At 40.1% G+C, this 27,430-nt stretch overlaps 1 protein-coding gene and 1 long non-coding RNA gene across 9 annotated transcripts in view; one reads left to right on the top strand and one right to left on the bottom strand.

Annotated features, from left to right (window-relative positions):
• LOC115494369 (uncharacterized) overlaps positions 1-3,529 on the bottom strand; it is a 25,687-nt gene extending 22,158 nt beyond the window's left edge. The window contains exon 1 of the long non-coding RNA XR_003959371.4: positions 309-3,529. This is a non-coding gene — a long non-coding RNA (uncharacterized lncRNA). The remainder of the gene's footprint in view (positions 1-308) is intronic.
• GRM1 (glutamate metabotropic receptor 1) overlaps positions 1-7,314 on the top strand; it is a 182,546-nt gene extending 175,232 nt beyond the window's left edge. For 3 of the 8 annotated variants that reach the window (XM_030268163.4, XM_072927053.1, XM_072927051.1), the window contains exon 9: positions 3,477-7,314. In XM_030268163.4, coding sequence (XP_030124023.4) covers positions 3,477-4,308 — 832 coding nt within the window. In that variant the 3' untranslated portion in view covers positions 4,309-7,314. The remainder of the gene's footprint in view (positions 1-3,476) is intronic. The other 5 variants (XM_030268165.4, XM_030268167.4, XM_030268166.4 and 2 more) reach the window with 3 other exon arrangements.
• The last annotated feature ends 20,116 nt before the right edge of the window (positions 7,315-27,430 follow it).

Consider the following 27,430-nt stretch of genomic DNA (forward strand, 5'->3'; position numbering starts at 1 on the left):
GCATATATTAGAAGCAGAATTTTGAATTACCAAAAATAGCAAAAGCTCTGCTCATGAAACTAATAAAAACTCACACCAAAAAAATGTTTCCTTCTATTTCCCCTAAAATACAAAATACATAGATAAAGCTATGGTGAAAATAGAAAAAAAGCATCTCAATTCAAAGTATGTTCTTGCCTATAAGCAAATGCAAACCCACCCTATGTGATGATAGGATATTCAGAAATCTGCCTGAATATATAGACTAGATGGGAGGATTTGGAGAAATAGTACATGAAGTGTTACACTGAGTATACACAAGTACAAACCTTAAGATCCCTTGAGATTTCAAGAAGTTCACCTTTGTGCAGAAAGTGTGAAGTCTAAATCCTATGAGAAATTCACAAGAGAAAGGACAGAGTTAGGGAAGATAAATAAACACGTGGTGGACATGAACTGGGTAATCATCCTACTGATAAAACGAAGAAACCACCACTTGGTGTCATCTCGTCACTGTGCAATTGAACATTAGGTTTTCAATACCCCAGCTGTGACCTGGCTTGGTACTCTCTCTTGCCTTTATGTGGGAAACCATCCCTTCTCCCATTACCCCAAGCAGATTATTTTGATCTTGACCTTCTCCAATGGATGTTTCCTTCAAAAGAGAAGATAGCAATCACTTAGCGAGTGGTGACTGCACAGTCAAGATTGTCATCGTTGGTTTTGCACAAGTTGAGACAACTTCTTCTCTCACTGAGACTCAGTTCAGGTCTGAGCTTTTACAGACTCATCTTTGCTTTTTGTCTAAATGGCAATTAATGATATTCAAGATGACTGCTCTTTGTTCTAGCGAGTGTTCTTTCATTTTAATGATGAATTCTTCCTGAAAGTGTCAAACTCAGTGTGACCACCTGCCAGCCATCCAGCAAGACAGAGCCTAGGTATTTCTATGACAGTCCTGGGACTCCATCTCAAAATGTAACTCCTTAACAGGCTAGCAGTGCAGGGACATAGCAAGAAGAGCAAGTAGAGGGAAAGAGCTGGAACAATAATCCATGGATCTTGTCAAGTCCCACAGAGAGCCAATGCAGCCCTAAAGCTCTTTGTCATGAGGCCATTGGAGCCATGAGCAGTAAGGTCTGGCAAGCAGAAGCAAGCAGGACCAGCTCTCCCTGATGAGCAAGTTCCTGCCAGAAAAATCCTGATGAATAGTTTGCTCACATTTGGACGTTGCAGTCCCAGCACTGTTTAAGCATGGCCATTAACTTGAGACTATGGAAAGTGCTACAGAAGAAAGAAATAGGAGAAGAATTTGAGAGTGAGGGAGGGGGAAATGAACTAAATAGGAGTTAGACTTGAAGACAGAGGTAGTGAGCCCCTTAAAATAGCTGTGCTTGCCTTTGATGTAAAATACAAAATCTTGGAAATAAAATGAGATAGAGAAAAAACAGATGGTATGAGGGGGGATTCAAAAGTGAGGTGATGCACCAGAACTAGATATGAAGAAATGATGCAGCAGTGGACTTAGCACAAAAAGCAGCAGATAACCATAACATATTTTAGAAAAGCCCTTTGCAGTAATTGTAAGCTACAGCATCAGCAAAATACAAGCGCCCTTGACTTATTTTCCTCTCTACAAGGAGAGACTTGTTTTGAAGTTAAAGTAGAGCAAATGTGTTTCTGTGTGAAGAGTTTGCAGTTCTTGGCATGTTAAACATTACTTTAAAAATCTTTCACACCCAAGAGTTACACTCATTTGCTTATCTTTATAGCACATTAAAAAAAAAAAAAAAGTCATACCATAGTTCATTTGATCAAAACAGGAATGTTTCTAAACCTTCATTCTTATCTTTTCATTGATCACTATAATATAGAGGTTTCCTTCTTCACTTGGGAATGTGGCTTTCTTGTCTCTTAGGTTAAAGCTCTAAATCAAAACAGCTCCAGGTCCTACCAACTACATGCTTTGGGAAGTTATGAATTTTTTAGATTGGTCCTTTCATGTGCCCCAGTTCCCACAGAGGTGGTGAGTCACAGGCCCAGCATTTGGAGTCTGGAGTTGGAGATGAGTTTCCCAGCTTGGATCCACCTAAAATCCTTTTTTTTTTTTCCTCCAGGAGTACTGACTGCTTGACAGAAAAATGACACATTGTCATGTATATTTTTTTTCTGTTTTGACAGATTTACAACACTATATGTTTTGTACCAGTCTCTTCCAGCTATGACAAAGTCAGTCAATATGGGTTTTTTTTTATAAAATCCAAGTGGCAATTATTTACTCCTTAAAAAAGAGAACCATGAGAGTCTGAGAAAGAAAAGCAAAATGCTTAGAACCACACTGCAATACTGTAGGGGAAGCGATCTCCTCTGGTGTGTGCAGTAGCAGGAGGTGAGGCTTCTGTGCCAGCCTCCCACTCACTTTGTCTCCCATCTGCACAGCAGTCTCAGGGTCTGAAATGTAATCCTTTGTTTGCTTCTGGTCCCTGAGGGATGAAACCCTCATTCTGAGATAAGGCTGCTTTGAATCATCTCAGAATTTCTCTCTGCCTCTGGTTTTCACCCAGATGATATATTTTAGAATTTGTGAACCATCGCTACTGCGTGACCTGCAATTAAACAGTTGCTTGGTCCTCTAAAGCACTGCTCAGCTCCCTGTCCCACCAGCTGCTCACAAGCTGCCACTCAGCTTTGAGTGCTGCTCCCTTCAAGGGTATAGGGAAATGCAAAACCCTACAGCTCCTCAGAGTCGGACCTGACCCTCAGATCCTCACTCAGCCAAACTGCCCAGAGTTTTGGTGGGACACAGCCCGTATGAGAAGTCAGAGGGTTTGACTCAGCACAGTCATGCTGCTGCTTGTTCCTCCTCCCACACAAACCAACAGTTTTCTGTCCTAGAATTTTAGCTTGGTTTGTAAATAACAGTCACCCGGGAAGAAGTGCATTTACCTCCCACCTGATAGAGGCCCGGGGAGTACTTCATTTCTCTGTTAGCTAATCTGTTTCTAAGGGGAAGACGGAATAAAAGGGAAAGGAGTGGTTAGCAATAATTTATCTCTACCCAGTTTGCCAAAGGCTATGACTGTGGATTGTTTTTCTTCCAACAGCTTGAAAATATTTCCTATAAACTGCAAATCAGGCTTAATTAAATCTTTTCCTGTGACTTTTTTCCTGTGTTTTTTTTCTTCCTTACTGCAAAATGGTGAGCAAACCTAGATACTAAATGACAGCTCAAGTCCTCAAACCACAGATGGCTCTCCCAGAGCCCTTCCCGCAGACTAGCCTTTCCAGGTTGGCTGTAGGATGGATAACCAACATTACTTTTGGATGAGAATCATAGTGTTGTTTTCTCATGTAGTATTTCTGGGAGGACATGAAAAACTCGAGGGGGGAGGCTTACTAATGAGGCAAAGCAATCAGCATTTTTGTAGGGTTGTTTGTTATACTGCCTGTGTCTTCGTAATGTAAATGCAAATAAACCATCTTTATTTTATTCATAGTTCTAATGGAAAGTCTGTGTCATGGTCTGAACCAGGTGGAAGACAAGATCCAAAGGGGGAACATACGTGGCACAGACTCTCAGTGCATGTGAAGAACCAGGAGACAGGGTGCAATCAGACAGCGGTGATCAAACCCCTCACTAAAGACTACCACGGCCAAAGTCTGACTTTTACTGACATCAGCACTAAGACTCTGTACAATGTGGTGGAGGAAGACAGAGAGCCCGTTCACCTCAACCAGTCCAGCAGTCCTTCCATGGTGGTGCACAGGCGGGTGGCAACGACCCCCCCGCTGCAGGCCACGGCGGAGGAAACCCAGCTCTTCTTGCCTGAGCAGTCCCCCAAGACCCTGCCCCTGCAGCCACAGTCTCTCATGGACCAGCTCCAAGGAGTGGTCAACAAGTTTGCCGCCGGCATCCCCGACTTCAACTCTGTCCTCCCCGCTCCCGGCTCAGGGAATGGCGTGCGGCCCCCCTGCCCACCCCCGCCACCCCAGCAGCCGCCCCTGCAGCCTTTGCAGGTGGCTGCCTTCAGCGAGGAGCCCCTGTCTCCCCCGGCTGAGGAAGCCGAGAGTGAGAAGGTGAAGCTCATTCAGGGATATGTGTATGAAAAGAGCACAGAGGAGGAGGAGGACGAGGAACTGGCAACCAGCAAACTGACTCTAGAAGACTCTCCGGCGCTGACGCCCCCGTCCCCTTTCCGGGATTCAGTGGCTTCGGGCAGCTCCGTGCCCAGCTCCCCTGTGTCAGAGTCGGTGCTCTGCACACCCCCAGATGTGACCTACGCCTCTGTCATCCTGAGGGATTATAAGCAAAGCTCGTCCACCCTGTAGATGCTGCAAGAGACACGATGGGAAGGACTTTGGCAGCTGCCCACTGGGAGGACTTGTGCAGACAAGCCTCCCAGGGTCATGGGAGAGAGAGCAGGGAACAGTGACAAAGGACAGGGCAAAAAATTCATCCTGCACTTAAATAACTAAAATGAAAGAAAAAGAAAATAAAAAAATCGATTCTGAGGGCTCAAGATTCTCTATCTGTTAAAAATAAAATTACCGTACTTTGGGAAAATGTTAGGAAACCATAACAAAGCACAAACTAAAGGAACATCTTCTATAGCAAAAAAAAAAAAAAACAAAAAAAACAAACCATGCAGGAAAAAAAATATAATCACACTTAGTCACACCCTCTCTTGGCAATGCTTGAAAAGGACTTTGGGAAGAGTGACATGGAGAAGTCATTAGCACTCCTCATAACTGCTGTCTGTCTGCTATGGGAGTAACACACCCAGGACCTGGAAGGGCAGAGTGTGGTGCAGGGAAAAAAGCTACTTATATATGAGACATATATGCATAAACATTTTTTTTCTGGTTTCTACAGGTGGCATAACTGTGGAACTTTAGTTTGGGGAGAGGAAATGAGATAATGTGAAAGCACATTGCTCTTACTGACTTCTATCTGAATGATTTCTTCTTCATACTAGGCTGCTTTTTGGGGGATTTGGGCTTCTTTTAATGCTGATTGTGAACAGAGCAAGAAATATGATCAAGTTAAGACTCAAGAGGTTTCTGAAGAAAGCCTTGCCATAGAACTTGTAATATGATAAGGACTTAGAAAAACTGCCCTTTTGTATAAGGTTGAAAACCATGTGGCTAAACTGTTACACAACATTTCCTGTAGCAGAACAATAATCATTGACTACCTTTTCATAAAATAACGTATTTTGCCATGCCATTGTATCATTCCTTTGTGTTACTTTGGAATCAAATGCATTGAGAAATAGCTGTTTACTTAGAGCAACAACTGTTAATCTGGAAGAAAGGCAATTCCACACTGGGGGCTATGGAGCCTCCAGGCAGGAGAGTGAGTGTACGTTTGTGTAATTGTATGCGTGGGTACGGTGTGTGTGAAGAGTAATGTCCAATAACTAGCACTGGAAGATTGTCTTCTATACTATGAATATTTTTATGTTTAAATCATGTTTTTATATCGCGTTGGTACAAATATTCAATAGATCTTTGAAGGTTTGTATGCTGTGCTAACACATCCTTTTTTTCATATACAAGCTAAGACAGTCGTTACCCTTATAATAGGGTGCTTTGTTTTGCAGATATTTTATGAAGTAGACATATGATATTAATAACCAGTGCATTGAAAACTTGTTATTTTACATGTTTTGCAGTTAAGTGTGGCTAACCAGAAAAAAAAAAAAAAAAGAAAAAAAAGAAAACGGTCTGTTTTAGAACTCTCGCAGGTGAGAGACAGGAAAAGTAATCCAACTATTTCACTGCTTCAGATAATTTAAAATAAAATCGTGCCATGACAGGAAATTTCATCAGTGCTTAATGTGTGCATAAATTGCCAGGTTTTGCTATTGACAGTTCTTTTAAACCCTTTATGATGTTCAGTTGCATGTTCTTTCCTTATGCTTTCACTTATTGTGTTTAATATACAATATAGCTTAAAGATCACTTCCAAGCACTTGTAGTTCTGTCATTTATTCCTTCTCCTCCTCCTCTATCTCTCATGTGTTTCCTAGAGATGGGCCTAATCCAAAGCTCCCTAATGACTGGCATGATAAAAGTCCAGGTCTACTTCTTGTAGCCTGAACTTAATTATAATGATGATTACCCTATTTATAAATGTGCTTATTATACATACACAGATCAGGATTTTAGCTGCCATGATTTTTGCTTGTGCTGCTGAATTTAGCTGAGGATGACGATCTGTCCCACAGTTCCACAGTTTATTTCAAAAATATTTTAAAGGAACCTCTTCCTGTTAATATAGTTGCAAACCCTAATTTTAACCATGCTTCTTTTGAATATTCTACCAGAGTTTTTCTGAATTAATCATAATTCTACTATTTTTATTTCTTTTCATTTGAATTCTAAGAAGTCCTGCTTGTTATCAATTCTTCTCTGAAGATCCAAATCTCAGAGTTTTTCCCTAATTATGCAGTATTGGTATTGGCAGGTTTGAATCATATTCAAAACCAGAGAGAGTCTTTTTTTCTCATCCTCTTTTCACTATGTTTGTGAATATTATAATATATATATTATATTATAATATATAATATTCAATATTACTTGTGGCCAATTGCTATCATCATCCTGATGTGGAAAGCATGAACTTTGCCCAAAGACATATTTTTGTCAGTATATTGATGCCTCTATAATGAACTGAAGACACCTGAGGGTTAGCTGGTTGATTTTTTGTTTTGCTTGGGGCTTTTAGGGGGATTGTTTTTTGTTGCTGTTTCTTTTATTTAAAGTGCTGATTACTCCTTAAAGCAGCGAGAAAAATGCTGTATCTTCTTTGCTGATCACTGCACTGGCAATGAATTCTATCTTCTAATAATTGTAGTATAAGGTCTGCTGTGCTGTTTCCAAAAACTTATATTGTCAGTAGCACAGAGCTGATACTAAGAAGCCAGTCTTTGAAGACTTGAGAGAGATAAGAAAAAGAAATATAGCAGATTTGTACAGACGAGGAGATGGCAATGTGGCAAGGTACTATACTGTTTTCATATCTGTCTGTTTTGAACATATTAAGCACTGATTTTATTATTGCAATGTAATTATATCATGAGTAGGAGTTTTCTTGAAATTCAGTATATTAGCTTTTAGTTTGTAATTGTTAAAACTGGAAACATACACATACCTAAATATATCTAAAGTGCAAGAGCTCACCTTGTGTATGCAGCTGTATGAGCTATGAAGCTTTCTGTAGAAGTTCTTTCTTTTGGTCTGTCAAATGCTTGATGAAAACTGCCTTTTTGTCAAAATGATCTTGAAAATGCTGTAAAATAAATATTTTCTATTTATTATTTAAAAATAGAATGCCACAATTTAAAATTTTTTGTTTCTTGAATAGGAAATAGTCATTGTTCTAGGAATTTCCAGCATCATGAATAAGAGATGGTGGGATATTTAAATGGAGGTAGGTATTGATTAAATTGTGTCATGAAGGTGAGATGATGGAGGGTTGGAGGATTTTTGCTTCAGTAAAAACCCCCAGCTTTTTGGCTTCTTAATAAAATTCTGAAGCACTGTAACTATGCATTCAGGCAGACAAGTTGTAGAAGAGAATTCAATGGGAAATGACAGGAAATTTTGCTTCCCAAGGACATAGGAAAACACCAGCCCTTCTCTGAAAATTGTCTTTGAGATGTCTGCTTCTCCCATCAGGGAAATTGCAATATGCTTTCTTGACAGCTGTAAATGATAGCCATTAATCCCCCCTGGCATTTTTGTGTCCTACCTGTACTGCTTCTGGATACAGCAAAGTACTGGGACTCCTGACTTTTGCTCTGCAACTCACAAACACTGTGGCTTTTTGGTGTCTCCTGAACTGCTCTGTACCTCAGCAAGATGCTTTTTTGGAGTGCTGCTGGGATTTTCAGAAACAAGTGGCACTAAACATAGAAAATCTAGATTTTTTTTTTTTCTTTTTTTTTGTCTTTACACTTGTGAATAGACTTGTGGTTCCTTTGTTTGGATCTGGCCTTGCAAGAGCCCATGTCTGAGGAGTCAGTCCACCTACAACTCCTGCAATGCAGGAGTACAGACAATGACATTTCATTCTGTGGTAAGTGCCAAAAGTTTGGTCTCTTTATTCATAGAGGTTTTATTTTTTTCTTATCCCTTTTTTATTTTTGTTTTCAAAATCTTTTTTGTCTATGTCTTAATAAAAGTTCTCCTGACCAAGTGTATTCAATCACAAAAACATCCTCAGAGAAAAACAGCACTTACTCACCTCCAGAGCACCCAGTGCAATGTTGCACAAGCTGCTGAAATAAACATCTAAAGTAATTTTTCACTGGGTAAACGGATGGCTGGACCAGAACCACAGAGCAGCAAAGCACACTTGAGATTTAGTCTTTATCCTTCTGTCAAGGACAGAGCGTTGGCAGCTCCACCAGCCCAGCCCATGACTCTCCACCCAACCTCTGCTCAATAACTTCGGTCTCCAGACTGGTGCCAGGTACACTTTGCATGGACTAAGTGGCTACCAAGAGAAATTTTGCTCCTGGGCTTGTATTCATCACTCTTTAGATAAAAAGGGGGGCAGGTTGCTCATATCTGTTCTGACAAGGTCTGACAATGCCCTGACAAGGTCTGAGTGACTGTTAAAAATGCTTCTTATATGGGAGTGGGAAAAGTGAAGGTTTGCAGATTGCATTGTTGTGGTAGTTTTTTTTTCCCAAATAAATGAGTCACTAGACACTTGGCAAGTATCTGTCTGCAAATCATTGGGAAGGAGAAGCAGACACTGTAGCCTATTTTTATCTGTGTAAGATTCCCAACAGGGATATTAGCAAAAATGAAGATAAGGAATGCTATGCTGCCAAGCGCATGGTACTGCCACAGGCCCCATATCTGGACCTGGACTCACATTTTGGCAAACCCTGCAAGCTCCCAACAGAGACAGTAGAGGAGAGCAGGAGTGACTGGTTGCCATTTCCAGTGCTACAGGTAATTTGTATCCTACTAAAAAAAACAAGTAATCTATTCCTTGTGTTTAATTCAACTTCCAGATCTCAGTAAATCACACAAAACTGGACTGCTCCCCCAAGAGACCAGGTCACTCTTTGGTACCAAGTAAGAGCATTTGTTTTCTACTTGGTTTCACTGTGGGCGTAAGCAATGTATCTCTACAGAAGTAAAATATAAAATATAAAAGTGAGTTGTGGGTTTCCGTAACCAAAAGGCCTCTAGGTAGGTGGAGAAGCAGCTGGCACAGATACCAGTGCAGACAGATAAGAGTTTAGGAGTGGTATGTATCTATGACATTTAATCCACCCACTTTATTTATTGCACACCGTGCAATGTGTAGGTGGCATGAGATCCATTCCCCCACCTACTCCACGGTATGATGTGTGGGACTCCTACTTCCCCATGCTGCTCTGAGACTGAACCAGGAGCAGATCTGCAAGACCTCCCTCCTGGAAAGATGGTGTGCCCGGAGGACTGGCTCAGGGCAGGCAAGTTCTTTGGTCAGCTTCCTGTTCTCCTAACACAGGGTGTCTTTGCAGTGCACCAATAGTGTATTTTGCTTGCAAGCGTCACCTAGAGATGGGGAATTTCAGTGCTGTGGAATGCCTCAAAACAAATCAATCATTTAAAAGGAGCTGTTTCCCCAGCTGCTCTCCAACAGTCTGTGGTGACATGTCCCCCACAGCTAAATAGACTGTCAGTCCTACAGCCTTAATCCAGGGTGTGATTGTCCATCGCCCTCCGGGTGCCCAGCAGCCCACGCTGCCAATGTCACTGGTGCAGTACAGCCCCGGGCAGGTGCCTGGTGGGAGCTGTTGCTCCCTGAGCTGCTGGCAGTCAGAGGTCTGAGTGGCACTGAGGGCTCACTGTGGTCTTTGCTGTTCTCAATGACACAGAGAAAGAGAAGGAGCAAAAGAAAGACAACATCTTCCTTTTATCTCTCTCATAAGAAAGGCAGGCAGGACTGTGCCATGGAGCCAGCAGCATATCCCTTACGGCTCCTGACAAAGTCCTGACAGTTCCTGTGATTTGCATCTCAACAGACATAAGGAATTGGCCCTTCATTCTTTAGCTACTCTTGTTAGGTAACACTTAAATAGACAAACTGCAAAATTATTAAGGCAAAATGCTTAAATACCACCACAGGGAGCAATATCTCTCATGGAAGCGGAATCTGAATACATTTTCAAAAATGTGTGGTATAGGAGTTTTCTAATATATCTTTTAGACTTGAAAATGCAGTGACAAATCAATGTCTTTTTATTTAGTGAAGGAAGCAAGAATGAGTGTGTTTTCCCGGGATGTGTTATACATGTTTTGTTTGAAAACTTAAACAGAACAATTAAACTATATTTTAATTTGGCAGGCACCTTGGTAATTATTCTGATTTTTTGCTGATTTTTTTGAGGGGGGGTTGAAGTTGGATTGATGTTTTTTCTTTTTTGCTTAAAAGTAATGCCTAGAATACTTAGCAAGGTTATTAACTGTGCCAGGATTTTCATGGGCATCTGTGTGATGCTAATTTAGAAACTGAAGCCTCTAAGTGCCAAGATCCTCAATGTGTGTGAATCAGTGTTAAGTCCTGAATTATGTCATTTTCCTTGAGAAGCTGGCTGAGTACCTGTGATGTTAACTTGAGTTTCTTCAAGATTCATTTCCCACCGCAAGCTCCATTTTGCAGTTGTGAGGATGTTGGTCTTATCTCTGTTTTTGAGGCTGCTGTTGCTCATTGTTTTTATAATTTGATGCAATGCCTTTGTGCCAGCCTTTGCACAATTGCAGGGGAAGGTGCCTGTCCCTAATAGTGCCGAGAGATTTTCCTTCTGAGTTACATTTCCCTTTTTGAGTGGCGGCTCTGCTGCATGCCCTGCCCTCCAATGTGCTGTTTGTTCTTGGCCAATATATTTGTGGACTTTAAAAAACAAGAAAATGAGAAAGTTTTGCCCTCCTGTTGTCCCTGACATCAGGATTTACCCAGATGTGTATATCCAGTGCTCACCTGGGGCAGTCTAGCACAAGTCACGCTGTTGGGCATGAAATTGGTGCATCACAGCCTACAGCCTGGCCCTCAGCTCTGTCCCCAGCTCAGTTCTTGATTCTTCAAATGACTTTGGGATGTTAATCTACACGAGGGTATTTCAAAGCTGCGTAAGGGAGCTGGGTTCCAATTTACAATGGACACAAGTGAAAACTGGGTGTAGAAATCCTTTAGATATGTTTAAAAACTCAGCCAGTCTTTTCTTCCAACTCAGGCCAGGACACAGAAGGGTGTATAAATAAAAGAAAATTTTTCACAGCTCTTTTACTCTCTTTCTCACCTTGACCTCAATGCCAGTTTACTCCTGCTCATTCTTACTCTGCCTTTTTTTATAGCATACATACCATAGTAGTGGAAGTGGCACCATACAATTCAATAGCTTTTTCTTTAATCCCTCATTTTCCTTATTTTCAGTTACTTCATGATCAGTGTTAAAGGAAGATTTGGATGTCTGTAAAAGCTCATGGAATAAATGGATCACACAGAAGAACCAGAGAAGGCACAACAGTCACATCAGCTGGGACAAACTTAGATGCTGCAGCCATAATGATCATCAAATAAGACCACAGTCCACAACATAGTTGACCCTCAGGAGGACAGAAATGCTGACAGGTCTAAGGAGAACTAATTTTCCCAGCAAGATCCAATCTTTGAGTCTCAGCTCCAGAATAATGCTGTGTTGTCACATTGCAATACCACCATTTGCAGAACACTCAGAGCCTTTTCCTCCTTAATGCTGGGTTGTTTGTTGTTGAAGATAGATATCATCATCTTCAGTGGTTCATGTGCACAGACCTTTCCCCACTACTTACAAAACATTCCAAGCCTTTCTTGCCTTAATGCTGTTTTTTAAGATAGGTGTCATCAGCTTCAATGCGAGGTATACCCTTCCCATAGCAGGCTGGGCATGGGGCAGTGCTGGAGCAGGAGCAGGACCCAGGCAGCAAAAGCTTTCTTGCACAGTGTACTGCTTTTAGGCATTTGTGTTGTTTGTGTTTCCCTTCCACATTCAGAGCTCTATGAGCCTCAGCACCTCTGTTCACAGCAGCATGAATAACACACAGCTGGCAAAACACCACAGCAAGCAGTATTTATTTGCTCAGTTGCTAGGACTTTCCCTGACCTATGTGCTCCATCTTCCTGTCACAACAGCTTGTCACCTGTGACACAAAGGAACAAGCCTGACTGAAGAAACAGGGGAGACAAACACTTTCTGTGCAAAGCCCTCTTGGTAGCTAAAGGCAGGGAACACTGATTTACAGAGACCAGGCATGTCGCACAGGAGAGTCCCCTAAGTGCACAGGAGACAAGGTACCCACATTGTCATGCTGGCTGAGGATGACAGGGCATATAGAGCCCTCTCAGGCTCTTTGACACCACAGGGAATTTCACAGGTGCTGTTCACCAAGGCAATCAAGATCTGTGTGTGACCAGTTTGGGACAAAGAGCTTTGAAAAGGGTAAGGATGGGAAGTTCTCCCTTGACATTCTCCTCCAAGGGACTCAGGTCATAGAGTCTGTGTGAGTGTAGGACTTCTTCCTACTGTGGGACAGCCTACAGCCCACCAAGCCTCAGTCTCCCTTCACCTTCAGACCCTCCTGAGCTGCAGCCCTGGCTCTTCACACTTGTTTCTCTCCTTCCGTGCCTGCAGGGACCTGCATGACTTTGGCTGTTTTGTTTTCTTGCTCCAGAGGTCTCTGCCAATGCATTTGCATCTGGCTTCTAAGCAAAATGCAAGCTGAAATGGGAACCAGTGTTTGTCCCTGTGGGCACAGGAGTCGGGATGGTCTGCTGTCCCTGTCGTGGCTGGGAAGGGAGAAAAATGCTGCCAGTACCCAACCATGCGGGTATTGCACACACAGCACACAATGATATAAACAAAGGGAGAGAAGCTTCATGAAAGACCTCTGAGTAGTTTCACTCTGATGTCCATGAGATCCTGGCTAAATCATGAAAATCCAGAGTTCTGATTGGGCTGGATGACAGAAGTGGTGCATGCTGTACATTAGACCTTTATGTCTTTCTCCTTCTGGGCCAAGTTCCGACGTCCCTTTCAGCTGGGGATTCTCGCTGAGTTTTTACTGTCACAGTGGCAGAGACAACAGAAGGAAAACACAGATGAGAAGGAGCACCATTAGGCAGCAAGTGCATCTGACAGCAAGATCAAATTCTTAAAAAAGCCACTGGACTTAATAACTGAGGTGTTACAAGTTATTCTTTTACTACTGTGTTAGGCTCAGTCCAGCCAAAGGCTAGAAGTAATTCTTAGCAGAGTATCAAGAAATTAAAAGATTCATAGTCCTTTTGTAGTAACACCATGACAAGAATTTCTCCATCTTCTGCTTTTCTGGGAAAATCTGAATCCTTTAAAAAAATTCTACATGGTACTCTAACCATCACAAGGATGGTTAATGTCAAATGACCAAGACAGAGGAATAAGGATCCAGCTTCTAATATAAAAGTTACAGGACGTAGTGGTAAAATGTCTTTTTTCTTCTTTAATCCATATTTGAAAATATAACTGCATCTGTAGAATAATTCAAAGGAAACTTGTATCATTTCCTACCAGGAAAGGTTCACTCAAGCAGTGAAATACAAATTTTATTATTTAGTTTACCATAGTGTAAAAAATAAGCCTCCTGCAAACCACTGAGCACATCTAGAATTTGTATCACATTAGCTGGGTGGCACGTTATGTCCTACCTGATCTAAAGAAGAAAAGGGAGAAGATTCTCCAGTGAGGAGCATTTTTCTGAAGGCACACTTGGTCACATTTTCTTCTCTAGAAAAGCAACTACATGTAAAGATTCAGTATGCAGACCTTCCATGCTGCCTAACACATGATGTGTTCAGCTAAAGCCTGTTGCTAGTCATCCAGTCAGGCCAGTTTTGCTTACTTTTCCAAAAGCTCTCTCTCTTACAGGGAACTCATACCTGCCATGAGTGGATAACATGCAGTTATCAAGGTTAAGACAAAGAAAAAGAGTCCTCAACAGAAGGCTGGGGACTTCCTTTATTTTGAGAGGAAAGCCCTGCATAAAATCATAAAGAAATTACACTTTGCATCATATCTTTGCAAAAAGATTGAACTACATTTGTCTTCATCATTGACAATCACATCAAGCCATGGTAAAAAGGTACTTACTGGTTTTAATCCAATAATTAAGACATATGAGTCCATATTTCAATTGTCAATAAACAGAATTTTAATAGGAAAATAGGGACTAAACCTTCTCATGCTTACTGAAATACTGAAGTTAGTCAAGAGAGATTGAAGCCTCATGAACCTCTGCATTTTCTGTCACAATTGGCTCTGAGATTTTTTTAAACTGATATGGCATTTTACAGAATATGTGTTTACACTTGAGCAGCTTAGCCCCAAGTCCTTTCTGCCTCTGATATTCATCCTGGTACAAAACACTCCAACTCTCCAAAGGCATCTGGAAGGCTATGAACACTCCTTTCCTGGAGCTTTACAGAGCATAAATAGTTATGTCTGCAATGTAGTGTGTTTGTGTGGGATGTAGCACTGTCCTCCCCATTTGGCAGGTGAGGAGGCTGACACATTGTATACTAACACCAACATTTGCAAATATTTTCCTAAAGCTAAGCACTAAGTTCTTATTTTGACATTTAAAGAAAAAAAATAGCCTGTTTCAGTTCTTGTCTTCTCCTGAAATTAATGGCAGCTACAGATATTAAGCACATATATATAAAATGTGCCCTGTTGGTCTCACTTCTAATAGTTTTAGGTACTCTTCTGCAAAAATGTTTCAAACTATTGCTCCAAGGCAAGGATCCTGTAGCACAAATGAGGACTGGTGGCACTGAGCAAAAAGAGAAGAGATTATTTTCTTTCTACCTATGATTATTTAGGAATACTCATCTTGAACATCAAAACCTACACTGATGCTCCTTGGTATGATCTACCCCCAGAACTAGAATTCTGGAACAGGGCATGCCAAAAGTAAGACTGATTATTCATCTGTAGTTCAGATTTCTTTTTTGACATTCCTTAGGTCAAAGACTTCAATTTTGTCACCACATAACCTGCCATTTACAGGAGCTTTCTGTCTCTTGCATGCAGGGAATGTGCTCAGATAGTGAGCAGATTCCCAATGCTTTGTTGGTTTCCACCTATAAGAAGGTGTCCAAGCCTTCTTCATTCAAATTCTTTCAAATAATCAAACTAACTTTATGCTATAACTCTCCTGTAAAACATGGGGCTTAGTCACACAAAGATGCATATAATACTGAGACAGAGAGAGAAGGGTCACACCATTAACTGTGGGTCCTCATTTTGGCTAAGCTGCTTCAATTTACATAATATTATAATATTATAAAGAAGTCATAAATAAGATCACAGCTTTGCTACTTTGATACCACATATGGCTGCCCAGAGATGGAAATAGAGCCTAATGTTTTAACTTGATGAAAGACAAGTTGTCTGATGTCTTTCAATTCCCCTCTTCATTTGCTACATGATTTTCACTTACCACATAATTTTCATTTACTACACAAACCTGATTAATTCCTAAAACAAGTTCATCCTGTTGCTGAATAGAAAAATAGCCCATAGGAAAATGGTGTTCACTCCCATCTTTAAAAGCTGTCTTCACTCGTGTATACCAAAGGAACAAAATGAGTTTATGTTTTTTAAGCATGTTACTACCACTCATAGGGGGAGAATTGACCATCTTTTTCAAGCTGTGACATGGCCTGGCTTTGCACTCAGCAGCAGAGCAGCTCCTGCCTCATGGCTGCTGCTCATGGTTTGGGCTGTGTTGATTCATTGTTCAGTCCTTGCCGTACCTGAGTGGTGATGAAGGATCCTCACCCCCACCACAGCCCAGCGTTACAGGATGGTGGGGTGCTTTTGCCAGGGAATTTACAGCATGTGTTGGGATCTCTGGCTCACCCTGGGAGAAGTGATCTTTGTGTCAGGTGTGCCTGCTTCCCCACTGATCTCCTAGAACTTCTCTGCTCCAGGGAGAAGGTCCCAGTCTCCATGCCAAACACCTTATATATCTCTGGCAGACACAGCACAGGCCTAATCCCCATAGTAATTCAGACTGAATTTCAGTGCTTGTTAAAGAAAATATTGGGTTTTTTTTTTTTAAGTGACAAAAGGAAGACTTTCACTTGAACATTTAAAATTTGAGATTGGTTGAACTGCTGGAAAATCACAGCCCAAATAATTTAACAATGTTTCAAGCAGCTTCAAGCAAAATCTTACAGCAGGAGATGCTCTAAAGCTTTAAGGCAATGCCAAGTAGCATTCCTCAGCAACACATGTTAGAATAGACCATCAGCCAAATTCAGAAGTAAAGGAAAGCACCTTTTCTGCTGTAATTCCTGTTCAGTAGCATATTTTTTTCAGTCCCAAACTACTGTCAAGCAGTCTTTCTGGTTGAAAATCTAGATGCATCCATTATCCCCTGACGTTTGTTGTGACAGTGTGCTATTAAGATGAAAGAAAAGCTATTCATCTGGGAATCACTTGACAATATAAATGGTGCTATTTTGAGCTTTTGTTGCCACTACAATTAATCAAGTGAGAGGCAATTGGTGATTGGTAGTTTGTTTTTTTTTTTTTTTGGTTTTTTTTTTTTTTTTTTTTTTGCTTATTCTATGGTTCATTTAAGAAATCTGGCAACTTCCTTTGCTAAGTAGTGCTAGGTTTTGTATTCAGTCCCATTATAAAGCCAGTTTTTATCAATTTAGCAAGAAGGATTCTGCAGTTGCTTTTAATAGTGTCACATGCTCAGGCTTAATGGGCAAGATATAAAATGTCTTGTAAATGTAAAAAATGCTGCAAAGACTGATAAAGCTCCTTTTTTGCCATAGCTAGTTACATCTGTAGACACGTGCACATCCAGCCTGTTCCACCTGACAGCATTTCCACCCATTTCCCTTTTGCTTAGTTCTGTGTATGTGCAGTGGGGCCCTGGTATTTCATCAGACACTATTGGTGGAAGGGAGCAGGAGCTGCGGGGGAATGATGTAAGCCACAGAGGAGCCATAAGGTCTCTGTGTCTTTGTTTTGGTGAAATAAATGACAGACATATGAGAACACCAAAAAGTTCTAACATTTCACTTCATAATCCACAGTATTGATAGGAATGCTACTAACCTAGTGCAGGTAGATGTAACATGATATTATAGTCGCTAATGGATCATTTACAAATAACAAATAATTGGTATTGCAAACATCTTATTTTCTCACATCTAAAATAAAAGTCAGTGAACTTCTCTATGGCAAGGAAAGAACCTTCCAATCTGTAGTCTGAAAAGAAAGAGAAATCAAACAGTACTATGGGTCCAAAATGGAATAGAAGACATCCCATGTTCATTAAGACAGACAAGCATCTCAGTGAAGAAAAACAGTGAGAGAAAAAATAGAAAATGGTGTAAACTCTGGTTACTTAGGCAATTTCCTTATAGTTTCAGCAACATATAAAAAGTAAGGGACAAAAATATTGGAATTTTAAAAATTTTTAATTAAACATTCTATTAGCTTAAAAAGAGACCATCTCTTCCCCCTCTCACTCACCTGAACTTAAGAGGAATGTATATATCAACAACAGGAAAGTTAAATAAATAGATAAATAAATCAAATGGGATTTTACGTAATTTCCAAGTACACAGCAACTGGTACTGGGGGTACAGGAAGAAACAATAGATATGCTTTTATCTATTTGCTTGGACGCGCCTTCCCTTTTTCTCTCATTTTGTGATTCTCTCTGAATAGCAAATTTTATCCTACAGATGGGGAACCTGTCACAGTTTTGGATTCCATGAATGCAGAGCTCATTATTACTAAATAAATAAGTAAGGTAGGAAACGAGAGTATTTTGTAGGAATCCATTTTGACTGATGTATCTCACCTACAGGGTCAGTGGGATATACAGGTAAATCACTCCTAGTCAGTGGAATTCATAAAAGGTCATTGATCAGACCCTGTGGTCCCATAACATCATGAAGAAGGCAGGGTTTTATTATTCCACAGTGATGCACTGTGACTCCAGACATCCACAGAGAGTCCTTGAGCACATTCTCTCTGCAGGATGCCAATGTACACATGCAGTTGAATGCCAGACCTCTTTTCATCTGGTGTTATTCACATAGTGTGGTTGGTGATACATAATGCAAGGCTGACAAAGCTGGCAGTATCCTCTTAAAAAGTCTGAGATGAAAAAAAATGAAGCATTTTCATGGTTCAAAAAAGAAAAAACTTCAAAAATATTTTTTCAAAAAGAAAGTATTATCTTGGCTGTGCTCCCAAGCACTTGAGACCTGACTGCCAAAGTATTAAATCTCCAGTAAGATAAAAATATCTGTTCATACACACACACACACATTCAATATGCATCTAAAGACCTATTCAAATAATATTAAATGATTCAAACTGGCACAAGCATGAAGCCTGCAGAGAATATGGCAATCCCTTCAGTAACTGTTGCCTTGTTCACAGAAACAAGGCAAAAGAAACTTTGGCAGAGTGAAATTGTATAAAAAGTCCAAGCTCCAAGCACATCTCCTGCCTTACTGCCTGAGCACAGGAGGCGTCTCTTCCAACAAGACTTGCAGCTTCTTTCCAAATTTAGGGCGCAATGTACCCTGCAAAACATTACCTCCCACACTAATAGGGAGGCTGCAAACATAGGTAATCATGGGTTTCAGCTATTAGTTTTTAATAATTCTGGAAACTTGCTGTGAGTTCATTTATTAATTAATATTTATTTGCTATGTTTTTCCTGAAGGCAACTGTTGCTTTTACCACTGCCCTGTTTCCAGTACCATTCTACAATGATATCATCGAAAAATCCTCTTTTCCCAAAAAGGGAATAAATATCATAAATTTCTGGCAAAGGACTACTGTCCAAAGGCACATCTTAAAGTTCTAAAGACACCATCAAGCAGATGGTTCTAATGGTTCTTCTCTTGGTAAACGGAAGCTAAATAGCAAGTGTGACTATAAACATGGGAACTAATAAAATCAGTCTTTGGCAGCAACATGCAACAAGCCCAGGACCTTTACAAGTGGCCACGTGGTCATGACCATAAACTTTACACCTCCTTAGTGTTATTAAATGTCTCTCTTCTTAACCTAGGAGCAAGAACAGGGGTTTACTGAAGGCAGGTGGGACCTGGAACTGACAAAGCAATATGGTTTTCTTCTGAATAAATATTTCATTGCCAGTCAGCCACTTGTAATTCAGGATGAGACAGGGAGGAATTCTGTAATAAATAGTTAAGTGTCTTGCAAAGAGAGATACATCACCAGTTTTTTATATCACAGGAAGCATCATAACATAAAAAATTACATGAGAGGATAACTGAGCTAGAGAATTCTCCATGCCTCCAGGCCAAGTAGAGCACTGGTTGCTCCATTAAAATGTCTAATTGTGAAGCTTCATATATTTGTCCAGGATCTGAATGTGCATAGCCTTGTTTCTCCAGGTGAAAGTGCTCAGAACTGTGCATCTTGCTTAATCTGAGGAAGATGAACATTCAGTACATTTAAAATTGTCCACATAGAATATTCCTCAGTACTGAGGAGCTACCATCATTTTGCATGAAGAAACCACAAGAGTGTTTTATTTTAGAGTGGTTTGTCTGCTAATCTGCATCTGCCTGTGCCTGATGAAAGCTGTAGTTTGAAAGCTTTGAGTTTCCTTTATTGTCTATAGGGAAAGCCTTGTACCAAGCCGTGTATCTTCCCACTATGCCATGGTTTCCTTCCTCCACATTTTCAGTCAAAGCAAAGGCAGCATCTGATGTACCTCTCTCACCATCTGCAGCAGCAGTTTGCAATTTATATGTTTATGATTGCACTGCTGGTGCTGAGGTAAGGGTGGCTATATGGGTTTTGCAGAAACATTTCAATAAAAACTATGAGACATGAGAAACAGTAGGATGTTAATAATCTTTGTGTAAACATTGGTGATTGGGATTTATAATGACATGATTGACAGAGTATTATCTAAAACACCTGCTGAGAACAAGACAAATGGCTAGTCTAGACTGAAGAGGAGGGTATTGCAAAAATGAGAGATGATGTTACTACTTTTGGAGATTAGCTTAGAACTGCTGAAACACCCAGATACTGTTCATTGTATTTCCAAACTGCTGTGTGAACCTGATGGTGAGATACTGAGCCTAAAGGTTTCATAATAGTAGAAAGAAATAAACTTTCACTCTCTTTTTAGAGTAAAAAGTGAATTTTAAAATTATTTATGTCATTTGGATGAAATATTTCAAAAACCTTTTCATCAAAAAAAAATAAATTAGTACCATATATTTTAATGCTAGAATAAGTGAAGGCAAAGTATGCTTTAATTATGTGCTGTAATCTGGACCACAATTAAATAATTCAGTTTTTAATTAAGCCACTCCACTATTTTGGTTTAGATTAAAACAAGCAAAAAAAACCAAAAAAAAAAACAAAACACCCTCAACTAAACAATCAAAAAGCCACAAAACAAAACAAGCAAAAAAGAAATTAGCTTCTGTTAGATAGACAATTCTTCACCGGAGGATGGACAAAGGCAGAGATCTCACTGGGTTGTTTATAAGGAACGATATCATTTAAATATAAGCTGAAAAAAGAAGCTGTCAAAAGCTTTTGTACTACTGATGTCAGCTCAACAAACTGCAGTATTAATAAGCAAAGGTCACAGATCAAAGCACACAGTTACAGTGACATTTGAACTACCATTTTATTAATGGCATATCATTAATGGTATTCTTTGAAAGGCAATTCCAAACATAGGCACAGGAATAATTTAAGACATTTAAGATTTTAAAAGCACACGGTGGTAAATCATGATTTTTTTTTTTTTTTAATAGAAAGAAGGCCATTAGTTTTTGCACACAATCTGCTTTAATAAGACTACTTGGAGGAATCCACAGTCCGAGTTTGTCCATGCTAATGTTCTTAATGATGTTTCTCCCATCTATGTTACCCCAAAGGACAATTTCTTCTGGAGTTTGGAAGTTGGCTTTTCAGAATCACACCAACATTCCAGTAAGGACAAAGGCTTTTGCAGGTGAGAAGGCAGCACACTATTACAGAGATCTCCTTGCAGATGAGCCTCTCTGATGGGAGGTTGAGATGTTGCTGTGGCTTTGATCTTGTTTCTTCCCAAGTGCACAAAGTCTACCAACACCAGGGAATTTGCTTTCAGGGTACCTGGTACTGCATGACCTTTCAAATTCACCTAATGTGGAGCAGGTCAGAGGTGTTCTGAGTATAGAGGCTGCAATCAGGCTGTTTGCAAAATGCACCAAATGTGACAAGGACAATTGTTGGGTCCAAGTGTCTGGCAGCATCAGGAAGGGGTGAGGCTTCTGCAGCTCCAACTCCATGTATGCTGCTGTACACAGAAGCCCCAGTGGCCACAGGGATGCTAAAGAGAATAAATCAGATCTAACACCTGGCCCTGAATCACACTGGAACAGCAAAGCTCAAACATCTGCAGTTAAAATTTCTTATTCTCCAACACAGGCTTGTCATACTTGTATTACATTTGGGGATAACTCCTGTTCCACGATGGTATTTGACCAACACCGAGGTCACTGTGGTTGGGGAACTCCTCGCAGGCATATACCAAAAAACAAGATACCATCTTCCTTAATTTTGCTTTTACAAGAAAAAATATGAACAGATATGAAGTTCCTTAGTCCTTGATATTGGTTGGTTGGAGACTGACAAACTTAAGAAATGCAAAAATGTGTATGTTAGAGAAACACAGAACTGGACTTGAATGGTGGTGGGAGCATGATTCTCTTCAATTTTCTTTGTATTTTAGTGCCATGCACAAACAGAAAATTTATTCTGCTCAATCACTGGCATTTTTTAGAGCATACAGGACAATAGGTATCAGCTGCAGCAAAAAATTCAATGAAAGCTTGCTGGAAGCCACAGCAGATAGAAACACCAATCCATAGATTAGCATTTCAGTGTTATTATCCTTCAGGCTGTGCAGATGGTGGTTTGCCTAGTGCCTGTTCTTTTCAGGCACTGGCCCTAATTTCAGGCACTATACATGCCTTATCTCATTTGCATCATTTTAATTTAAAACAATAGTCTTTAAATTTCACAATATTTTCAAGCTCAAAGGTGCCAGAATGACCTGTATAGTGTCAGACATCTGGATAAAAATACAGACAGAATCTGGAAGTGCTATAGATTATGCTTACTCAAGCTCCAGATTTTCAGTCCCCTCTGGTTTAAAACTGTCTGCTCTCCCCAGAGGAGGTATATATTTCAGTGCACTTCCATGCTTCTGAAACTACTGTTGGCAAGAGCAAAGATGATTACCTTCTCAGTCAGGAGGAACTGGGTTACTGATCTTGGTACTTAATGGGTGCTGTGACCTACACTACACAGGACCAGTTCTTGTTCATCAGATACACTCTTCTACACTGAGAGCCTGAAAATGTTTTTATGGAGTTTATTATGATGATTTCTTTCTGTTGACACTACAGGATTTCAAAGTCTGCCAAGAGGCTGAAGTCCTGAAAATTGTGGCCAGTTTGATATGAAGCTCCTGCACTCAAGAGACATTGGATATTAAAGAGGGAGGCAGGTGCAGGAAACAAAGCTTGGCATGACAGATGATCCATCACATGTGGCAGGGATAGAAAATGGCAGTGCCAAGAGAGCAGCAGCACCCAGCAGCTGTGGATGGGCTATGCACAGGCCAGCCTGCATCAACCTGCTGTCAAGGAAAAACAGCTCTCAGAAACTTCTGATTTCCCTTGGGCTTGGATGAAATGCTCATCATGGCCCTCCTTGGGGTTAGTGCAGAAAACAATTCTTCTCTGTCTGTTTTCCCCCTCTATTAGAACCCTGGTTACCGAGAATTATGGAAAACTTAGAGTTTAGGTTTTAGAATATAGTAATATATATATATATATATATATATATATCAAGATGGAGGTCTTAGTGCAGTGTCTAGTCCTACTTCTTCACCTTCTTCTTCATGGGTTTGGATCATATTGTGTAATTGGATAAAAAACTCTGCACTGCAGGCCATGGGCTATTGGGTTAAAAGTAAAAATAATTTAGGTGTCATTTCTTAATTGGACAGTTTATCCTTAAAAGGCCTTGTAGAGAGATACAGCTCCATTTTTAATTTGTTGGAGTGAAATGCTGTATAATTCATGGTTTGTGAGACTGTAATATAGATCAGAACTAATAAACATCCTAGTCCAAACAAGAAATACCATCTCACGCATTTAATCCCAACCTTGGCAAGAAAGAGGCAAAGAATTCACACCCCTGTCCTTTAACTTCCCAGGGAAGAGTTCTCATCAGTACAGTGTAGGTTTCAGTCCACACATGAAATCACAGCCAGCTTTTGTGCTGGGTGTGATGGTGAGACCTTAGTCCATGCCTGTGATTGCACCTGGAGGCAGGTACACCGCAGCATTATCAAGAAGTGGCCAGATTGGAATGTGTTTTGCCCTCCTGGGAAGCGCAGCCTGCCCTGTTCCTGTGAGCATACCAGCAGGCAAGGCTAGGGGGAAGACTGGAGATTTGTATACCCTTCTGCATAAGTAGCTGTAAATTTTCAGCTGGAAGGAGCACTGCAGTGGTATTTTTACTTTCTACAGAGTAACTACTAGTCATACTTTGTATAGTGCTCTATTACTTTTCCAAAAGGAGAAGACCAAATACAGACACTGCAGTGTGTTCAGGGGTTCCTCTTCAGTGGATATTAGGAGCTGCTCATAGAAAGCATTGCCAGAGAGGTTTTCATGTTGAATGACTCCACGAGGTGTGTGGGTGAAAAACGCAGCATCCACTGCATAATTCTGGCTATCTCCTTCCTTCTGAGCCATATGATGCACCAGACTGCATCACTCAGTGCAGGACAAGTTCAAGACACAGAAGACCAATAACAATAGGTAGAAAAATCTATTTTTTAACTCTAGTGACTTAGCAAGTGAACATTTGATTTTTTTTTTTTTTAATACAAAGTATCAATGTCCTGATGAGTCTTTGGCTGTGACTCACCTTGCAATACAAAATAATACAAGAAAGCTTCATTTAAGGTCCTGTTCTGAATCAAGAGGTTCTCCAATCCATTATGTTGCCTGTACTTATATTGCCTGACAATTATTATTATTGTAATATTATACTGATTTTGAACAGAAAAAACACTGTAGGTGCTACTACTTTCTCATGAAATTTTCTTCAAAACAGAAATATTGTTTTCTTAGAGTTTTAACTCCTTAGTTTCCAACCAAAACTAAAATACGTTCTCAGTCATTCCTGTCTAAAAATTAATATTACTGAGTCTCAGGTAATGCAGTATAAGCCTTAAAATTTGCAGGAAAACCGGAGTTGTAAGACAGTCTTGGAGCCCAGGGTTAGTATGGCACTGGTACTACATGTAGCCCCCAGCTCTGAAATTTATATACTCTTCACAAATAAGCATGCCTTTTCTTCAAATATATTCAATTGGAGTTCATATCCATGTTAAAAACACATACAGGTTTAATTATTTTGCGTTTTGTTCCAAGAGAGAAAAGCAAGCAGAAATACTTAGGGAAAAAAAAGCCAAACAAACCCAACCCCAAAGCATTTTATGTAATCTTTTCCAGGAAACCCCTAATCCTCTAAGTGACAGTACATTTTTAAACATTCTCATGGTTAAATAATTTGACTTTTTGATGTAAAGGTCCTTTACCTAATTTTCCTTCTAATAAATTTTCTAAGTACTCAGAACCCTCAAAATGGGATTTTTAAAATCTTTTTTACATTAGTATTTTTCCAGAAAAAAATTTTCAATTTATCCAACCTGAAATGAATTGAAAATCCAGTTTAGTACTGTTTGCTCTGTTGATAACTGACTTTGTGCAAGTAACATCACCTGGTGCTTAGTTTACCTGCTATCAAATGAGAACAAGAATCCTTCATAATCCCGTTTCTCTTTCTGTCTCTTGGGTGGAGAGACTCCACTGTGCCCAAGGATCCCATGGAATGTCCATCCTCCAAGTGCTGTTGTACTTAATATAATAATAAATTTAATAACACTGAAGTAGAACCAAACAGTTTTTCTCTTGCCTAATATTTACATGCATGATCAAGTATTCTCAGAGTGTTTCTCAGTATGTTTAAAACTGAGTCTAGCTTTCATTTTGCTCTTATGAGGCTCATTCCAGATTAAAACTACTTATTTTAACCTTATTTTCATAATTACATTAATGTTGTGTCATGTTCACTTTTATTAAACTGAATTAAGTCTTCACATTATTAAACTGTGATTCCCTTAGGTTAGGAGAGAGGAATAAAATGGCATGCAAATATTTCCCTATTGAACTGACTTCTTTTTGCTCAGAGCTGTATTATTTCTTTTAATCACTTTCCAGTGATTAAAAAAACCAGTTCTTAGTATCATTCATACCTGCAAGATTTAGCATTCAGCTTCTTAAAAATAAAAACAGCAACATTCCAAAAGAACCAGAATGCATTTATACATTGTACTCACTTGAAGATACATGAGGGCTCTCTGGCCTTGAACACTATGATCATCCCATGGCTACAACCCATGGTTGTGTCCTTCTCCTAAATTTTCTTCAGACCTGCACCGCAAACTTTGTTACATCACTGTAGCTTTTTGCAAACTCATCCATTCCTGTGTGAATGGGTCAAACTGATAACATCTCGGCTGTAAGTGCTGTATTTGTTTACTTCCTGAGTTCCAGTTCTTCAAGATGTTCATTGCAATTTCCTGATCATTTTTAGACTAAAATGCATTTTGTGAGTTCTCAGTAAGATATGCACAGTATGTTGCAAAATACGCTCCAAAAATGGAAGGGATGTTGGTGGGTGACCTTAATCATTAAGTGGATCAAAATGCCTGTGTAAAAAACTGATGAGGGTTACTTGGTACACAGTTTGTCTTTGGTCATGATCCAAAGCTTATTTAGCTCAGTGCTCAGTGCAAAGACTGCCTACATAGGATTTAGATTATAGTTTGCATCTCCATTAAATCCTTTCAGCCACTCTCCTCTTTCAGACAATCTCAGCTTCATTTATGTGATACTTGTTTCTTGTCATGCCTTAGCTCCCCTTTCGCTTTGAAGTGCCTGTGGCACGTTGTATCCTTATCCTCTTAATAAAATATTCTTCTTGTGTTTTCCATGTACAGGAGATATTTTAAAATAAAAAAAAAAAAGGCCCACATATTTATTCTCACTGTAAGTAATATGCAATTTTATTCAAAAAGTTTAAGTAATCCTAGAGTCGAAACCAAAGGCAATGAATGACCTGATATAGCCCTCTGACTCTCATCTTGTGCAGCGCAGCCCCACTGGAGAAATGCCTTCTTGAGGTTTGGAGCTCTTTGCTGCACTGACTCCAGCTCCTGCCTCATTCCCACTGGAGCAGCTGCTTCGGCTCCTCAGAGCTCCTCTCCAGGTGTGCAGGGCAGAGGCAGCTGAGCTTATCCCCTTTATCCCTTGGGAGTGGTGTGGCAAAGATCTCCAGCTTGCACTACAGAGACTCTACTGCTGTAACTAATTTACATGGTAGATATCAGCAGGCTAGAGAGAACTGGGGTAATATTATAAATAAGAATGATCACAGTGCTTTGCTCAGAATTGACAAATAGGTGAGAAAAACTTATCAGAACAGATGGCTTGATGCATGCCAAAAATACTTTGTGAACACGTGATGGGACATGATAATCCTTATTGTTTCACAGACTCAGATTTTGACGGCAGAAACCATACCAAAATTTTTGAATTGTGAACAAGGCTTTTTCTGCAAAGTTCCTGAGTGGAAACTTAGCATATATGAATAGCTTCCCTGTGGGTCTGGTTGTGTCAGCCACACAGATAATGTAAGTGGAGCTGACAAAAGCTGCCTTCCTTCTATACAGTTACATCTGCCAAGGGGGCCTGGTTGCACAGCATTACCCAGTAAGGGGACACAGCTCTGCAGCAATAGCTGACACTACTACTCTGCACAGCTCATGCTACACCTACACCCCAAAGAAGCAGTGCTCAGTCTGGACACAGCCTCAGGATTCCGATCCAGCTTTAACCTTAATAGTGCACTGTAAAAGTTAAGTCAGCCTGTAAAAACAGCAAACATAGTAGGTAAGTCATTTTCAGAATAATTGTGAAGTATTTGTCCTGACAGCTATGAAACTAGACCTGATCCCTTAAGAAGTGAAATGATTTGTTCAAATGCTCTGCTCAGGCACTTCTACCTGAGAGCTGTTTAGCCAGCAATGGCTGACCTTGCACCAAGAGAAGATCCTTGTCCCATTTTAGTCAATGACAAGAATGTCAGGGAGGCACAATAATAGGAAAGAGCTCCATTAATCAAACAGAAGTCTTGGTGTCTTCCCTTTCTCATAAAAACTGCTGTGCAAATAGAGTCAAAATAGTGATAGGAAG

Source organism: Taeniopygia guttata, chromosome 3 (genome assembly GCF_048771995.1).
Source record: "Taeniopygia guttata chromosome 3, bTaeGut7.mat, whole genome shotgun sequence".
Taxonomy (NCBI): Eukaryota; Metazoa; Chordata; class Aves; order Passeriformes; family Estrildidae; genus Taeniopygia; species Taeniopygia guttata.